We start from the raw sequence: 18,385 nt of genomic DNA, 5'->3' as shown, positions 1-18,385 counted from the left end.
TAAGCATTTTCACAGTATATTTTTATAATGGGAGTTGGGTATTTAAGCCGATTACTTAGGCCAATTAAGAGCTTCCTGGGTTGTGGATAACAATAGGATGTAAAAAGGGATCAAAATTCATGTTCATAGCTGCTTGGATATATCTCCATTTTTATTTCCCCCCTCTGTGGTTTTACAAGTATCCAGTGTACAACGCAACAGGTGGAATAGTCTGTGGCTGTCTAATGAATTCTGTGTTGGATGCTTTTTGTCTCCTGTTTCTCATTATTCCTCGAGGTTTTTTTTGTGCTGTGACTGTAATTGCATGTATCTCTATGGATCACAGAAAGAAGCTTCCTTGATGAAGTTGGGGGGAAAAAAAATCTTCAAAAAATGTTAATTGTTTGGAGAATTGCTGAAATTTATTGATCTTCATCTTGAGACAGGACCATAACTGACTTGCTAGGCACACGTTGTACAAGGAGCAACTCAGACTGGATGCACAGAGAGGAGAGGATGCAGGTGTTCTTCTAGTATGTGATGTAGTCAGAGGAAGGGTGATGTTTAGAAGATATATTTGGTAGGGGTGCTTTCTCTTGCCTTGTTCAGTCAGAAGTGGGTACCTAGAGAGGTGTTTACGTGGATGTTGCTTTAAGTTGGCCGTCTCCTCTGGTTCTCTCTGTTGCTTAAAATGCAGCATGTCTCGTTCTTACCTTCACACCTCCCCCCCAGAACAGGAATATGTAAACACTTCTTTACAGTATTTTAGCAGTTTCTGCAAATATCAACACAAATTCCTTATAAATGGTTTTTCTTTTGTATCTTTTTTACTTAAGAAGTGTCTGGTTTGAAAACATACTTTTTTGTCCTCTTAATTTTCTTTTGTCAATATTTCTAGTACACATGTAGTGTTATAATGTCCACATTGTCTCATTGTGTTAGAAATTGAGGATTATGACTTCAAATGAAAAGCAAATTGCAGAAACAGAAGCCTTAAAATAAAACAGAGGTGATGTAATAACCTCCAAATCATAGAAAAGCAAGACTGGAAGGGACATCAGGAGGTCATTTAATCTATCCCTCTGCTCTGAGACAGGGTAGCACAGGCCTGAACCATTCATGACAGATATTGCTCTATCCTGTAGTAGTAACAGACTGAGCAAAAAGGAATTATTTATACATATGCTTCCCCCTGCCCTCCCAAAGCTTTGTGCAAGCTGAACTTGGCATAAAATTGGTGTGAGAGGATATGTGGATTCATCCAGGATTATTTCAAGTATCTTGAGTTGTTTCTGGTTTTTGGAAATGTAATGTTTTCTGTTGAAATAGTCTAATGATGTTTGTGTGGTTCTGAGTGTAATGCCAATTTCTAATTTTATCTGGTTGTCTGTTGTTCAGGTGTATTTCTTCCTGAAACGATTCTTTTTCTGTGTTAGCTTTGTAACCAGTGTCTCATCTTCTTGGGCATTGAGCAGTTTAGTTTAAAAATGTGTAGCATTTCCTTTTCGTACTTGACAGTATTTTTGGTGTATAATCAGTTTCAGTTTTCCTTTTTTTTATTCAGTTTCTTTTTGTGTGAAAGAGCTGAGCAAAAAAAAAACTACGGGTAGGAGTGTAAAGGGAGAAGGGGAAGAATACATTCAAGAAATCATAGTAGTTTGGCAGAAGAGCTGGGTTTAGCTGAAATGCCAGGTTAGGTATGAAGTGAATAATGTGGCTTTAAGAAAAGAGCTTTTCTCTTTGAAGAATAAATAGAATGTACATCTCAGAATTTTACACATGGTATCTGCAGCTCTTTAATCCTAAATTGAAGTTTGCAAATGAGTGTCAGATGAATAACGTCTTTCTAAATTGAACAATACCTAAAACTGGAATTGCAGATACTCTGTTGCTAAAATGAGCCTTTGGGCTTGTTTGCTCTATTTGCCTTCTAGTTGTATCAGCCGAGAAACATCTGTCTTTGGCCTAGTCAGAAGAGGTCATTTAGCACCAAATGGTTTTGACAGAATGAACTGTTTTCAGACCTGATCAGCTGCGGGAAGAGGCTGCTGTAAGTTGCAGCCTTGGAGAAAGGAGAAAGACTAGGTGTAAATATACTCAAATTGCTGTTGCCCTCAGAAATAGCTTACTTGGACATACAGGAAAGATTCCCTATACCTGTACTGCTTCAGTGTGTTTTATGAAAGCAGTAATTTCCTTCTCTTTCTTACCATTTAATCTGATTGTTAATTTTAATTCTGTTTTAGATTTGGTAATTTTAGGAAGTTGGGAATACTGTATTTTGTGTTCCGCCCAAAGGGGGATCATTAATTCTGAATATTGTCTCTAATAAATGAGGTTTTTTGAAGTGTTTTTGGGAAAGCTGTGTTGCTATTTTCACATGATGACTGATGAGGGCTCTCTTAAGGACTGGGAAATAAGAGGTGGGCATAGAAGTGGAAAGAAGCCAAGAGTTTTCAGGCAGACAGAATTTGAAAATAATGGTTTCTGCTGTGGGAGAGGGGAGGAAATTCTATGAATATGGCAGTCAGGTTTCCCGTTAAATGATGGTTTTGGGATAAGAAATACTGAAGTGGATTGGCTTTCTTGCTTTCATATTTCTCAGACTAGATATGTCTCATATGTCGATTTTTAATTTAATTTTAAATGGTGTGCTATTAGAAGAAAATCATGGTTGTATATTGAAAGCACATGCCGCCATTGTATAGAAGCTGAAAGTTCTGGATAGTAGCTATAATAAAACCAGGCAATTAATTCTGAACATCCAGGATAATATGTTGCAGAGGTGTTCAAACCCATGATTAATCCTACTTCCCTATTTGTGCACTTATCCATGTGCATGTGTTACATGCATGTGTTTCTTTGTGCTGAGATGCTCTAGGATGTTTCATAGTCTGCTAACGTTTGTGGAAGAATTTGTCCCTTTGGTAGTGATTGTGAAAAGAACAGTGAACTTAGCAACTTTTGCTGATTTTGAGTGAGAAGTAGATGAAAGAACTAGGGTTAAACCAGAATTTGACTTGGTTTTAACCCAGGTCAGAGTTTTTTCCTGAGTAAACCATAGCGAAATGTGTATTTATATCCAGATACGGTTTTGGAGGTCTGTTCCTTAGATTTCTTTGGGAGTCATTCCCAAATCCCTATGAATTTTTAAGTTTGTTTAAAACCTGTGGGTATTAGAGCTGATAATCTTTTTTAACCAGTGGAGCTTTTAGATTTTTTCTACCATTACTGATTTTGCTTACAAATATGTTTCTATAATTGCATGTATGTTGATCTAAAGAGCATTTTTTCTTGTAGAAATTAAAGTTTAATCTGAACAGATCCCTTAATACTTTGAGTTTTTGACTTGCTATGTGTGCCTCCTACTATGGCTGCTATGTGCATTATAGTTCTGGAATTACTCTGTTGCAGGATGTTCTTGCCACCACCACCTTTACAGGGAAATTTACAACTCCTGTAATATTTGTCCTTTTAATTCTAAAATCCAGACAAAGCATAATCCCAGGAGTGTTGTTTTGCTGTTGCAATGTAATCTTTTTCAGATGATACATGATTTAGTTGGAAACAAATTAGCAGCTATGCATGCCTAAAGAAAGCAATTTAATAAACAAGATTTTTGTAAGTCCTAATCAGAATTGTAAAACGATACTTGGGAATCAGTTACATTATACAAAAGAGCTGGTGTGAATGTAGGCATGTGTGTGAATTCATGGTTTCCAATCACATTGTTCTCTCAAGTAATACAGGGTCTTCGACCTTCAGTCTACTGTTTTTTCTAATTTATTACTTAACTATTAAATGTTTTCAATCAGTAATGAAGATTTCCACTCATGACTGTAGTTTGTTCTGGTGATGGATTTTAATCTTAACTACTGAAAAAAGCCATTTACTAATGCTTCAAATCACCTGCTGCTGCTGGTGAATTTTTATTTGTTTTTCTCCTTTCAAGAAAGTTAGTTCCATGCTTCTGACAGTGTCTGTGTTGATGAGGAAGATCATTATAAATGCAAAATAATCATAGGCAAGTACTCGCCAAAATTATGTTGCTCCAGCTCCACAACGTGAGTGTCTAGCCCCAGATTGATTGTCTGTTTCTAGTTGACCTTTGGACTGAGCTGATGCTGCTGGTATGTCTCTAACTGGGACAGTGGATTTTTATGATGTTCAATGAACAGGATACAGAGGCTGTTACGGAACGATTGTAAAAAAAGGTGAACCAGTTAGTTTCCAGGTAACTATTAATATTTTGCACTATTTACAACCAAGATTTTTCAGTCTTTACAGGAACAGTTTTAATGTAGAGAATATGTTACAAGAGAAGCAGTTTCTTGGCAGTTGAAGAAGTGACAAGGCTTCTGTTATAGAGATGAGTTTGCCTTCCTATTAATCCTGATCCTGAGTATATCCTTTAGGAATTTTGCATATATTGTCTCTAGTTAGGGGCTTTTCCCTGTTTTCTTATTTAATTAAGGCCATTTCTTACCTAATTAAAAAAAAGTGTGGAAAAGAAGAAATACTAGATTAGTGAGTATGCTACCTGCTGTGAGGCTGGAAACCAAAAGAAAATACAGAAATACAGTGCTTTACACTTCTTTTTAATGTCCCACTCTGCTATCAGTTGGTGTGAGTAGCGTGACTGATTTGTCTCTTTTTCCTGAGCTGCTCCTCTTCCTGGTGTGGCAGTAGAATATAACTCATAAAACTCTTTGGCAACCATTTCTCAGTGTGGGCAGAACTTTCTGAACTTTCCTTAGTTGCCATCTCATGGTATGCTACGAAAAAGAAAGAAAACTAACTGCTTTTGTTGCTCCTGGTGGAGCTTTCCATTTTGTTATCCTTTTATGCCTGTATCCTATCTATTCTGTAAGTGTGGTGATTGTTTTTTGTTTGTTCTTGTGTGTGTGGTGTGGGATTTTTTTATTGGTTTTTTGGCGTTTTTCTTCCCGATTTTATTCATCATGAACTTCAACAGCTGCAAAAAGAGACAAAATTACATTAGAGTCTTCACCAAAGCAACTTACGCTGTGCACCCTGCAAGAGGGTGACACGGCACTTTGCAGAAAGGAGTGGAAAAAATCTTTGATATATCAAAAGGATATAATCAGCAGTCAGGGATGAGGGTAAGAGCTGGGGTTTGTAAAGGAAAAGGGGCTGTGTTTCTTAAGAGTATCTGCTAGATTCTAGTGTCATCTGGGCTCTTGATTTATTCTGGAATTGCATTCTGATGAGGTCCATTACAAATGCCAGCAGTGGGTATAACTCAGTTTTTGAAGAGTTGACATTTGCTTTTTTTGTAATAGTGTAATCTCAGAGCATGGCCTAGAAATTTTAAATATGTTTCATTCGGGAGTACTTGATGAAATCTAGTGCATAAGGTTGAATTTGAGAAGTTGAGGGGCTTATTTTTGGACTTCTTAGAAATAGGTCATTTTCTCAAAGCTATTAATACTGTTCCAAGTGTTCTAGCAGAAATTTAAGGTGGGGATTTTTTGTCTTTTTTTTCTTTCTTTTCCACTGTTTCCAGACACCTTTTTCCATTTGAAGGTAGGTTTCTGAAAGTTCAGAGTACCTTGTTACAGCCTATGATGCTGTAACAACGTTCTGATTTTAAAAACCTTCCAGAGGGTTTTTTTTTTTATTCGCCCTTAGCTTACTCATTTCTGACTCCTTGTCCTGTTCCTCGTTAATCATAACTGACATCAGGTCTCCCCAAAGTCTTCACATCTTCTTCCTTGTTAAGAGTGCATATAATACTTGTTATTAGGAGAGTGAAAACCCCGTCACAGAAAGGTGAAGTGTTGTGCTCATGTTTGCATAGCAGGTCAGCTGCTGAGCCAGGAATAGAAGCCCTGTCTTATGACTTGGTGCCCTAACTGCTGGCCTGCACTGCCTTGCTGGAGCGCTGGTCTTTTCCAAGAATGTAGTGGTGATGGGGTATAGAAGAAGCTACAGCAAGTATGGGAGCTTTGCTTCCAGCTCTAGCAGGGCTTTGAGGCTTATACATAGCTTAAAATACTGGGGGAGGAAAAAAGCTTTCTAAAGGAGCACCTAGATAAGTTCTGTAAAGTTATGGTTTGGTTTGCTCTGTTTAAAAATAAACAACAAAAAACCAATTTGAAAACAGCTTTCCAGAAGGTTGTGGATATGGAAAAAAAGTTCTACGTGTTTGAAAGTCAAACTCTGCTCTACAAATAACCTTAAGAGCGACCTGTGATTAAATCTTTTGTATATTCAACAACAAACTCATTTTATGCAACCACAACTATGATAAAATTGAATTAAATGAACCTGCCTCTAAGAAAAGAGGCTGAATAGCTGAGTAGCGCATTATTCAGTGAATGGGAAACGGGGAGGCTGGCTGGAGCGGCTGGGAAATGGTTTTAACATTCTGTCGGACTAAAGAGCAATTCTGTGAAATCACTGTATTTGTTTCCCCCCTACCTCCCCGCCCTCAATTTTTAAATAGCAGTGCTCTTCATACTGTCAGAATTCAGTGTTGTGACACCCCTACTCAAAAGTTATGACAGCAGTGTAATGACAGCTACTGCCTCTTGAGAATCAATCAGGCAATTAATTTTGTAAATGAAATGCTGATTATACAAAGCTTCACATGAGAGGCCCAGTGATTAAAATCAATTTAACAAATTGTTTCAGGTGGGACTTGATTAATAATTTGCAATAAATGCTGAGGATATATGACCAGCATATCTTTTTGTGTGTGTGTGTGTGTGTGTGTTAATATAGAACTATATATAACACTTGGAGTGGAAAAAATCTGAAGCTAACTGTATGTAATTTTGGCTTGTGACCTAGATGTGATTGGTTATACCTTTTTGTGGGTACACTGTTCTCCCCGGTGTCCATAATGCCACTTCCTCAGCTAGTGCTCTTTCCAGCTATTAAATACCTCTAACTTTTATTTTTGCTAATGAAGCCAAGTAACTGAGAAAATGTATTCAGATCTACTTGAATATTTATTAGGTTTAGGAAGATTTTTTCTTTAAATTTGACGTGGATGTAGAATATCTTTCATTTATTTTCTCCCCACCCCGCTTCTGTCCCTTACTAGTTTTCAGGACTTTCTACATTTTTCCCTCCTACTCCAGTACTTCTCTGCAGGGAGCCTTCCTGCAGAGCTCTCCTCGTTCCGTTTGAGGCTGCTCTCTGCTCCTTGCCTGACGGACACTATTTTTAGTACATCCTTTTCTGTCCATCTAACCCCGTGTTTGTGTAAGAGCTGTACAAAGTAGGTGAGGGATTTTTTTTTTTTGAGTTCCAGATGGCAGCCATGCACAGTGAGTGAGGGTGTTTACTTGTCTAGGAAGCTGAGAACCTCATTGCCAGACAAAATAGAAGTAACTGGTATTCTGGGTGGGGCTTTTCTTTCTTTAACTTAGTTTTCTGGGTTTATGAATGGATTTTCTCTTCCTTGTTGCGTCATTGTTGGCTTCCTTGTTCCGTGTTGGCTTCTGAGGAGGCCGTAGAGCTGTGAGACATCCTGTGGTAGATCTAGCCTGAGAACTTTGAGATACTGTTTTCCCTCGCTATCTGCCTTGGTCTCCTGCCACAGGTTCCTTTTCAGTAGCAGAAATGGCAGACTGAGCACTGTGCCCATGTCTCACGTGCTCCAATGCCAAAGCTGTTGTACTGGTGCAAAACCACTCTACGCTTCTGGTAGATGCTGGACTGTGGATGGAAGTAGCTAAAGCGTGGTCATGATCTGGCAGCAAGTAGGAAAAGCACTGGAATCATTGAGATGTTCTATGGTCGCAGATGAGTTTGCTAGAAGACATCTGTAAGAACCCCTAAATTCTGCTGCATTAGAAATTACAGTTAACTTGCTGGGGAGCACTTTTGGTAGGAGAGTAGAGCTTCTGTACGCCTAAGAAAGATGGTTTCTGCTGTATGGAGTATCCAGGTTAGAGAAAACAAATATAAAGAGAGGAATATTATTCTTGAGTACTCCTTGAAGAAGTTTGGAATTGGTAAAGTGGATTATTGAAGAAGGCTGAGTGTTCAGATGTGTTACACCTCCTATTGACTTCACAGCAATCAGAGTATTACCTGTATGTTGGTAATTGGCAGTGACAAAGACAACTTGAAGGACAGCAGTTCCGAGCTGTATAGTTGTGTGAACTTGTTAGAAACATAGGATTGTTTTAGCCATCATCTGTGACAAATGTGTGTAATTGCTTTTTGATGTTGTCTTAACCTTTGCGTGCACTTCTAGTGGCAACTGAAGAGGTTAGTTTTGTGTACTTCATTAAAAACAGGTTTCTTTGCTATGTTTGTTGTGATTTGTTCTTTCAGTAGTCATTTAGGTTTATCTACAAAATAATAACTAGAGAATGGCTGACTCACTGACCTTCCAGTTTTCAGGCTGTGTTAAAGAGGACCCAGAAGGAAACTGGAAAACAGGCATGCATACATACATCCTTCTCCCCAACCCTGGAGAGACACTTGCTTGTATAATTATTTGTAAATGTTCTAGTGGAGTAGCAGTTGATTTTTGGTGGGGCATAGCTTTGGTTTTCTCTCTTTCCCCTTCTTAATTACTTAGCTTTGAGTGGGACATTATCTTTCTGATGTCTCCCTGCAGCTGAAATCAGACAGTGTGCAGAGCCATTAAGACAAGGAAAATTGCTGTTATTGTTAAATCTCCGCCACTATATGCTTCTTCATTTACTGGCCTTCATCATAGGCTTATGTTGAACTTGGTTCTTTGTTTTTGCTTATTGCTTGTTGTGTTCGTGCAACTGACTTTTTTTAACTTAAATTTTAGTAAGGTACAGATGGTAGACTTCCTATTTAGAAAAAAACAGGAAGCATGTTTGCCAGTCACCTCTCAGATTTTAATATTAAGTCAGAATTTAATGCTGTACATTAATACTTTTTTAATAGTTATTTGCATTTTTCTTAAATGGATATTTAAAACACACATAACGACTGTTATGTTTTGAAACTCACGCTTTTGTCGTGTAAAGACGTTGGCTGAGGAGTCCTTGTACATGTTCATACAAATGATGGCATTATCTAGGAATGGATTATCTTTTCCCCAGTTGCGTCCTCATGCCAGCTGTGTCATTGTATTGTAGTGAATACTTGTGATTATCTCTAGCGATAAATTTGTAACTTGGTGCCTGACCTAGAGCTGAGAGCTCCATGCCCATCTTTCTTGGAATGTCGGTAATGGATTGTCAGCTGTCTTTATTATGAGGTTTCAAGGCTTTGGTATTAATGAAGAGGCTTTTTTTTAAATACAGAGACAGAAGCTTTGGCTGCAGATCAATGAATAAACAAAGAGTTATTGTATTCAGTAGCTCTAGGAGTTTGAGGGCAAGCCTACTTGAGAGTGTTGAGTTCATGTTGTTTTGTTATAGGCGCAAATGATGTAGCATTAGTTGTTGGGATGCGCTGTGGCTTATAGTCCATTTAAATTGCAGCATTTGCTGTTGTCAGCCAAACCATTTCAGTCTTTTTTGTTTAAACAAAAAAAGCACACTTTCACTTGAAGAGTAGTTATATCTCATGTGAATACTCTTGTCTTGTAGTGAATTGCCCTGTTTGCCTTGTGTAAGAGCTCTACCATCACATCTGAATCCCACTGTGAACTTCATAAAGTGTCTTCCGCTCCTCCCTGCCTCAAGATTTCAGTGGTGGGGTTCTTTGCAGCATCTTTAAATGGAAAAGTCATATTTTGGGACTGTGACTGGTGGTGTTCATATTCATAAATGTCTTTCAGATAAAGATTTTGGTGTTAGAAATGGAGCATTCATGAATAACTTACTAGTATATATATATAATGCATATGTAACATCAGTAATGTCCTAAAAGGAGGAGCTGATACAACTTAGTCACACTGCTGCTCAAGTTACTCCAGTGCGCGCCCTGCGTCAGATCCAAGCAGAGACAAGGTACCTGGAAAAACACTGGTTAAATGATGAGAGAAGACGGTAGTGGGTTTTTTTCTCTCACTTTAGAAAATGTAAAATTGAATCTCAGGTACTTCAGGGTGAGGTGATTTATTTGTTTTGACTAGGAGGAGAGCAGAAGTGGTGGTGATACTTAGTTTACAAGTGGGTGTAGAATATTAATTTTTCCACTTCTGCTTATGGCAGGAATGCCGAATTTTAAGTGTTCTTTTACACAAAACATTGAAAAAAAGAGCAGGTAACAGAAAGAGGTTCTCAGTTACTATTTGTAGGCAGCGTAGGCTTTTCTGTGTCCTGCCTTAATGGTTAGGCTGTCAGTCTAAAGACCAGGAATGAAACCTTGGCCCTATTGAAATCATTAGCAAACCTTCTGTTGGGTGTTTGAATGTGCTCACAAGGCACATAATAGGCAAGAACTCTTATGAAATGCTCTGTTCTTACAAAGCCTGATAGTACATGTGCAAATGAATCGAATACTGACACAAGATAGCACTATAATAAAGGGGTTATAAATTATAATATTATTGTGGACTGAAGCAAGGAACAAGACTGAGGTATTTTGAGGAACTGCAGATCTATGCAAAGTTTAAATGAAATGTGGCAAGTTGAAGAGGAGGTGCAGAATCAGAAGCAAAAGGCAGAATTCATTCAGGCTTGCCTGGCAGAATATGGCAGTAAAAAATAGCATGAGCAAACACTAGCTAAATTGGTAAAGGGTAATGTGTATATTGGGAGTAAAATAGCACTAGAGAAAAATTGGACCCTTCTGTAAAGGAGGAGGGGAAAGGAAACAAATGGATATTGATGACTGCAATGGCACTAAAATAAAATTTTAAAAGTAATTAAAACTTTGCAGTACAGCGTGTAATAAAATTAAGTAAAGGCATAGAGGATGTGAGAATACACACATCATCCATCCATGGTCATACATGCCCACTTCTAAAACATTCTTCATGTTTTAGAAGAATGTAATAAAGTTACAGCAATGCTGTCGTTTTCGGTAAATGCTAGAGAGCAGATGTGGAGTGTTTGGTGGTTGATCCCTACATCATCAAGAGGTTAATACTCATCCTGTCATTCAAAACTTGTCTTTGAAAACTGTTGGAGCTGATGTAAAAGAAAATACTTGAATTTAATAAATGTTAAAGGAACCTTCAAGTAAGATTATAATATGTATTTAGCAACTAACAACTCCTCCTAACTTTTCAAAATGTCATGGGTGAAAGAAACTCTTGTTACAAAAATGAAGTTCAAAAAGAATAAACTGTACATGTGTTGAAGTTGGAAAAAGTTCTAATTAAATTTTTACCTCCACTGTGTGGGGCACAGTGCTTGATGAGCAGCTGTGTATGGCTCCAGGTCTTTCTCACCATACGCTGTTCTGAAAACAAAACTTGTTCTTTTCTTAGAGTTTTCGATGGTATTGATCACAGTCATATTAAATTCTAAAATCACTCTCTTAAGTGAAGAGGTTTTTTTCCTTTTTACAGGTGGGAAACTGAGGCATTCATTGCTGTAGGAAGTTTGAGTGGCCTCTTCATGATGGATGTAGGTTAAATTTTCTGAGACATGGAGCTTCTGAAACACCTTCAAAGCACATCTCTCATCAAATTCAACAGTAGTTGCAGTTGTAGATACACAGTATAAGCTGCAGTTTAAATCCCATGATTTCAAGTCAGGAAATGAGGGATGCATTAAATCAGTAAATCGTGAAACTTTATAGTGAAAAACTGTGGCAGATGCAGGGGTAAACTCCAGTTCCACCTGAGCAGCATACAGCTACCGTAATGGTAGAACCATCTTCTGCTGCATTCACTACTCATAGGGTAAGTGAAGTATTCAGTCCTCTGGCACACAGCAGCTCCTTCACTCCACTGCTGTTGGCTGATCCCCTACAGCAGGCCCATCCACTGCCTGTCAGGACAAAAGCATAACTATGTATTTGATGACTGATACGGTTGTATCTGTGGAGACTCATTTACTATTGCAAGGGCAAACTTAATTCCAACTGCTCTTAACTTCTGCAATGGTAATATTTGTTAAACCAGGGGAAGAGCTAGCTATTTGGTTTTGTTTTGCCTTGCAGAAATATGTTGTCAGCCACTGAGTTTCTGGTAGATGTCTTCACCTTTAGCTGCGCTGCACAGATGGTTGGGGTCTAATCTAAAGGGAGTAAGGAATATCAGTGGTGAATTGCCACCCTCTATAGGGACTGGCTAGTGCATGGGATGAGACGTATTCCCTCACTGGATGTCTTCTCCAACTGTAAAGATGATCAGAGGACTCTACTGTTTTGTTCTTTCCCCAAGACCTTGGAGGGAGGAGGGAATAGGCACCACTGACAGCTACAGTGGGTCTCCCTGGGTTGTCCCAGTAGTTTGCCTAGAGATGTTTACCGCTCTGTGTCTAGCCCTCTCATATTTGGTATCTCCAGTCCTTGATCCTGATGCCTGACTTGGAGTGTCCACGGTAAGATTGGGGTATGCCTGTACCCAGTGACCGCAGCCGCCTTGGTTTCAGAGTTGTGTGGGTCACTTACAGCCTCTGGTGACTTGATTTACATCAGTGTCTCAGGCTCTTTATCTCTCCACCTCTCTGAAGTGGAGGGATGTCACCTGAGGGGAAGAGGAGCAGCTGACCTGGAGAGGACAAGGAGAAGCCAGGGGACAGCAGGCTGGTGAGGAGAAGGGAAGGAAGGATAAAGTGGCAGTGAGGCTCACTCTCCTAATACACACAATAAAAACCCTCCACTGCTTGGAGGTCACTAGTCCAGAGGACAGAGACTCTTCAGCCTCTATCCATGTCACCTCCTGACCTTGTTTCCTCCTCTTTCTTTCAACTCTTCATGCCTCACTTCTGCCTCTGATGCTTTTTTTAACCCATTGTCCCTCTTTTCTTTGTCCGGCAAATTTGCGGCTGCCTCTGTACACCTTGTAACTCCCCTCATGAAGTTTCGCTGTGCTGCTCTTCCTCCCCTGCTCCTCATGGCCTGGTGACATTCGGGTGCTCTCACGTCGCCTGCCTAAACATCCAATGTCACCCTGGCAAATTAAAATTCTCTGCCCCTGTGGCATTCAAGAGGTATTTTGAAGTGTTTTATGTAAGAACGTAAACGATGTATTTTTCTGTGACCTCATTCGAGGACATAGCTGAACTGTTTCTGCTGAATTTTCCAGAGAATTTCAGCCTCAGGCATACATATGGCCTGGAAAATTTCAGCCTAAATGCTTGAAGTTTGGCAAAGTTTATATGCACCTGAAAGTAGTCTTAATAATGGAAAGTGTCAGACTGTTTTAGCTGTGTAGTTATCTGCATTGTTTATAATTAAAGTACTGGATGTGCAACAGGAAATACTACCCTCAAAATTAGTTAGAATCGAACTTGAGTAAATGTTACTGGAGTTGAGACCTGGAAATAATACCCTGAAATGGAAGATGATGACAATGGGCAGTGCTGTTTGGCTTCACGAGAATCTTGTGAAAGAAAGTCAAGACTTCCTTTGAACAAGGATTTATATTTGGGAAGATAAATATGACAGGTGATGCACAGAATTAACATTAAAACACAGAAATAAACATAGATGAAGTATCTTGGTCTATAGGAGGAAATTGAAGTTGTCCCTTGGGACCCTCTAAAAAGGAATCTCTAGTCCATCAGCTAAACCTTTGTGTTTGTGTTGCTTTTAGTTAAAAGTGTGGTGAGAGTGCATGATTGCCTAAAGAAAAAAAAAAAGAAAGAAAAGAAAAATGAGAGCATTTTTACGGGTCATGTAGCCTGAAGTGGTTGGGGAACCATTGATTTTGAAAAGTATGAAATATAAATAGTAAATTAGCCAGGGACATTTAGTGGTGGAAAAATAGAAACTTCTGATTTGGCCACAGAGCAGCGAAATAATAAAGGGAAAATTGCTGAGTAATACTCACCCAAAATTAGAAATGAATGTGCAATTTGCTATGGTGGCAAAAAAGGGCAGTCCTCTTCCAAAGTGAATGGAAGTGTTGTGTGAGGAGGAGGCGGTTATCATTTTACCTCCTCATATGTAGTGTGTCCACGTTTGGAATATTTTATTTGGCTTAGGTGACTTTCCTGGCAAATCAGTGTTGGTAAGGGTGTGGAGAGACAGCGAAAAAAGTGGGAAGGTTTGAGTTCTTTACTTGCAGGAGGGAAAGAGTAAGAACAACATGCAATAGCTCGTTAGGCAGCAACTACTTTGGAGAGCATATACTTTGTGTGTAAAAAAAAGCCGCAGTGTGTTGTTAGTACAAACAGCAATAATGAGAAGAAACGGGGATGGGAGGGAGGAAATGTAATTCATTGTCATAATAAGTATTGCATCAGAATCTAATAGCTAGAAAGGACTTGTAGAGGCTGTGTTGCATAGGGTGCTTTAAAATTAAACTGGTCACAGTACGGTGTAGGAAAACATGTACAAAATGTGCTACGGGAAAGAATCCTGCTCCTGGCGGGGGGGTGTGGGCTGGCTGGGTGAATTAATAGATCTTTTTATTGGGAGGAGGAGGGGGTGTGGGATATGTCTCCTTCAGGAAGATGAGATTGTGATAGTTGTTTGTTTTTTTAAAAGCTCCCCCTTCTCCCCTTTCTTCCCTGGATATAACTGACACTCAGGAATTAAAAACTGGGTATCATATTAACAATACAGTGCTGCGCTTGACAAAGTATGGTTTTTTTTTCTGGTTCAGTTAGTCCTCAGTAATAAAACATGAGAGTAATACCACACAATGGTTGACACCTGTCCTGAAACTGTTACAGTGCTTGGTAAGTGCTGCCAAAAAGTCTAAAAATAAAACTTCTCTCCCTTGGCTCCCCTCCCCCTCCATCAGTGGCTGCTGTTTGGATTTTCTGAGGTCTATTAAGGAGGCGAATAAACTTCCATGTGAAATGTGGGTTATGACTTGCCTTTTGATCTGGAAACTTATTAATGCACATGATAGCAATATGAAAGCACTGAAATACAGTGTTCTGTATGCGTTGCACTTCTTGGAAGTTTTCTTTTCTTTCCTCTGCTTTCCTTCCCCCCCCCTTCCCCCCTCCCCCCAAGGTAAAAAAACAGATGTTTTCTCAAGGTTGAATGGGTTGTCCACTACTTGTGTCTCTTTTGATACACACAGTTTTCTTTATGTTTAAACATTAAAGTCAGTGATGCTGATCGGTTTGTAACAGCATACTTAATTATTTCTTAAGTTTATTGGGCATTTTTTCTGCTTTTTCCATAGGTAAGAGACAACTGTAAGTTTGAGTGCAAAATTATTATTTTATTTTTTTTAAAATGCAATGGAAGTCCCAAACTCGCTGTTCAAAACCTCACCTAATTACTTTAAGAACCAGAGTATGATACTTTGCCTGTTTGTGTGTCAGGTCAATATTTGGTGTATAAAGCATTGAGAAAACACACATAGAGTCTGCCCACGGTAAGCGTGACTATACTGACCTTTCTCTTTCCACGCCTTAAAGTGTTTCTTTGCTTGTGTTTAACAACAGGGCAGCCCAATGGATCCAATGGTCATGAAGAGACCCCAGTTGTACGGCATGGGCAATAACCCCCACTCTCAGGCGCAGCAGAGCAGCCCCTACCCCGGGCAGTCCTACGGCCCTCCCGGCCCCCAGCGCTATCCCGTGGGAATGCAGGGCCGGGCTGCGGCAGCCATGGGAGGAATGCAGTATCCACAGCAACAGGTTTGTGGAGGATTTTTCTCCGTTGCTTTGGTTTCCCTCCTCTCCTTCTCTTCCCTTCTGACACTATGGTAATAGAGGGGGTGCAAGGAGAAGAAATCAGAAATAAGTATTTCTCCCACAGAAGGAGGGTGAAGGGCTGTTTTAAAAGTAAATTTATTATGTTGACAGTGTGAATGTGTTCTGAAACCCCATAGTCAGAAAAGAGTTTAGTTTGTTGCTGGTACTTTTGGGAGAGAGAAGTATGTCAAATGCCATCAGTTTTTCTTTTTTCTAGTTGATGTTGTTCAGCCTTGTATATATTTTGTTTGTTTTTAAAATTATCTTTCTCTCTGACTTAGATACCTTTAAATGTAAGATGAAAAGCTAGAGCTGGCAGCAGTGCAGCAAGACTAGTGTTGTCCAGTGTGTACAGAAGTGGTATATCTTTATATCGGCTGTTTGTTGTTATGGTGGGGTTTTTTTGTGTCTTGTTCCTCTTTCCTCCTTTCAGTAGGAGCCTGTAGCTTTTCCTATTTTTTCCACTTTACCAACTCTTTAGAGTCAGGATATTTATTTATTTTGTATCAGAGGACAAAGAAATGTAAGAATCTCCTTTTATCTACTTGGATTTCACTGTGGATGGTGACCTTTCCTGCCTTTTTCCTGCCTTTTTAAAGGAGGTCAATTCCAACATTCATACTGTATACTAAGGAAGATACAGTAGTTTTCTGGAGCGGGTGTGTGTGTGTGTGAACAAACTCAGGTTATCAAGAACTTAGGTTTCACTAATTTTGTTTTTTAAGTTAGGAATGTGCGTGTAGGCAATGGGAGCTCTGTACTTTTTTGTGAGCACAACAGAGTAATAACTTGATCATTAATGGGAAGGAACATTTGTGCAACTGACTAGTTGCAATTAGCTTTTTTAATGTCATTTGTTGTTAAATACAGAGAAGATAAGAAAATCTTGCATTCCCTGGCAGATAGGTGTTTGGCTAATTCTTGTTATCACCCATCTACCAGGACAGGATATTAATCAGGCGGTTAATTAAACAACAGTGTCCAATATAGTAGTTGAGTGAATAGTACCAGTATCAACAGTCTTAATTTTTATTCTTTTCTGTTGTTAAATAGACACTTACTTATAAGGGAGAGGTTGTTTAGTTTGGAAATGTCAATATATTTGGTTGCTGGATTCAGACAGCAAAGCGTTTTGTCACTCATAAAAGGAGGGGAAATTGAAAAAAGGAGGCTTTATTTTTCTCCGTGTGGCTGTAGCCAAAATGAAGTTATTAAAACGTATTTTTAATTTTCAAATGAGTTCTTGTGCACTGTGTGGAGAGGGGTGTTGAATTTTCACTGCATTTGCTAATTGCTTGATAATTGTAAATTACCCGTCAGCAGGCAGTGACCTGGCACATCGATTGGCTGCCGGCCCTATCCGTCTTCTCATGGCATTAATGTAATTGGCTGAGCAGCAGCACGGTTCTGAGCACTAATGCTCTTTGGGGAAAAAGTGAGAGGATAATTATGACATTGAATTTTTATTGAACGGACATCACCACCTAGGCATGATTTTGTTTTGGACAGCCTCCAAAGCTTCGTGTGTTTGGTTTGTGAACCTCTAATGATCTGAATCCAGTTCTTTTCATATTGCTCATATATTACCACCTTTCTACAAAGGATTAAAATGCAGGAATGCAGGTTTGTAAATTGAATTGCCAACTTACCAGCTGAGTGGTAAGTTGTCTTTGGCACAGGATGCCACAGTTTGATTCCTGGCTGGATTTTTACTCCTGTGACATGAATATTAAATAAGGAGAGCCTAGCTGCACTTGTTAAAATTGGCAGTGTAGCATGTACCTACTTCTAGATATAATGTATATAAAATAAATAAGATGGCCAGAAGTTTCAGGAGATGAATCTCAGCACTTTCTGGTAATTGGAGTCCTTTACAGTGTCACATTGAATTTTTCAAAAGCGCAAGGCACTTCTGAAAACTTGATGAGCTAAAAAGTACTGGGCCTTAAACACATACAGTGCTCAGATTTAAGTATTGTGCAGAGACCGCACTGGGTAGATGGATTATGAGGGTGGAAGTGCCGCACTGTAGGAAGGGTGGGAAACATCAATGGGAGGGGTTGTTCTTATTTAAGCTATAGTCTGCTGTTGCCCAAAGATAGCCGAGGGTGTCAGTTCTGTTTCCGTGGATGAAACGAGCAGACTTTTTGTTAGACTGTGAAGATTTTTGAAGAAGACCTTGAAATGTTAAGTCTGGCTCTTTGTCAGCGAGTGTTGTGGCTTGAGGTTAGAACTATGGGACTTGACAGGATTTAACTTGCAGGCTCTGCTGCAGGATGCTGCAAATGAAGAAATAAAGATGAAAAACAACACCCTAAAGATCCAGCTAAAATTAATGGAAAAGGTAGAAATGAAGATAATTGCCTAGATGTAGGTAGCTGGTCTGTGTCATATTGCAGCAGAGGATAGTGTATTCCAGCCTGCTGCCCAGAGGTGGATGAACTCGCTCCTGGGAAGGGAGGCCTCTGGCATAAGCAGTGAAAGATTAAAGAGGCTGAAAAAGTGTTATCAGTTATCATTGTTCCGCGTATCTGCAGCACAGGTGTCAAGCATTGCCTGCTAACTTGATGCTTGATACCAAGCATAAGGGGCAAATAAAACCCCAAATTTTCTTAACATTCTGTGTGGAAATCTCAGGATACTGAAGAGAGAACAGAAAGTATGGGATATATTCTGTGACATGGCTGCAAAGGATGCTGTGAAGAGAGAAACCAGATTGC

General features: G+C 39.3%; 1 protein-coding gene across 7 annotated transcripts in view; it reads left to right on the top strand.

Moving 5' to 3' along the window:
- ARID1B (AT-rich interaction domain 1B) overlaps positions 1-18,385 on the top strand; it is a 330,667-nt gene that overhangs the window by 17,769 nt on the left and 294,513 nt on the right. For 6 of the 7 annotated variants that reach the window (XM_030499913.1, XM_030499915.1, XM_030499911.1 and 3 more), the window contains exon 2: positions 15,414-15,608. In XM_030499913.1, the coding sequence (XP_030355773.1) occupies positions 15,414-15,608 (195 nt within the window). Of the gene's footprint in view, positions 1-7,504; positions 14,691-15,413; positions 15,609-18,385 lie in introns of those variants that run through there. The other variant, XM_030499916.1, reaches the window with a different exon arrangement.

The sequence above is a fragment of the Strigops habroptila genome, chromosome 10 (assembly GCF_004027225.2).
Source record: "Strigops habroptila isolate Jane chromosome 10, bStrHab1.2.pri, whole genome shotgun sequence".
Taxonomy (NCBI): domain Eukaryota; kingdom Metazoa; phylum Chordata; class Aves; order Psittaciformes; family Psittacidae; genus Strigops; species Strigops habroptila.
Note: the sequence above shows the minus strand (reverse complement) of the source record. Positions and strands in the feature narration are given on the sequence as shown.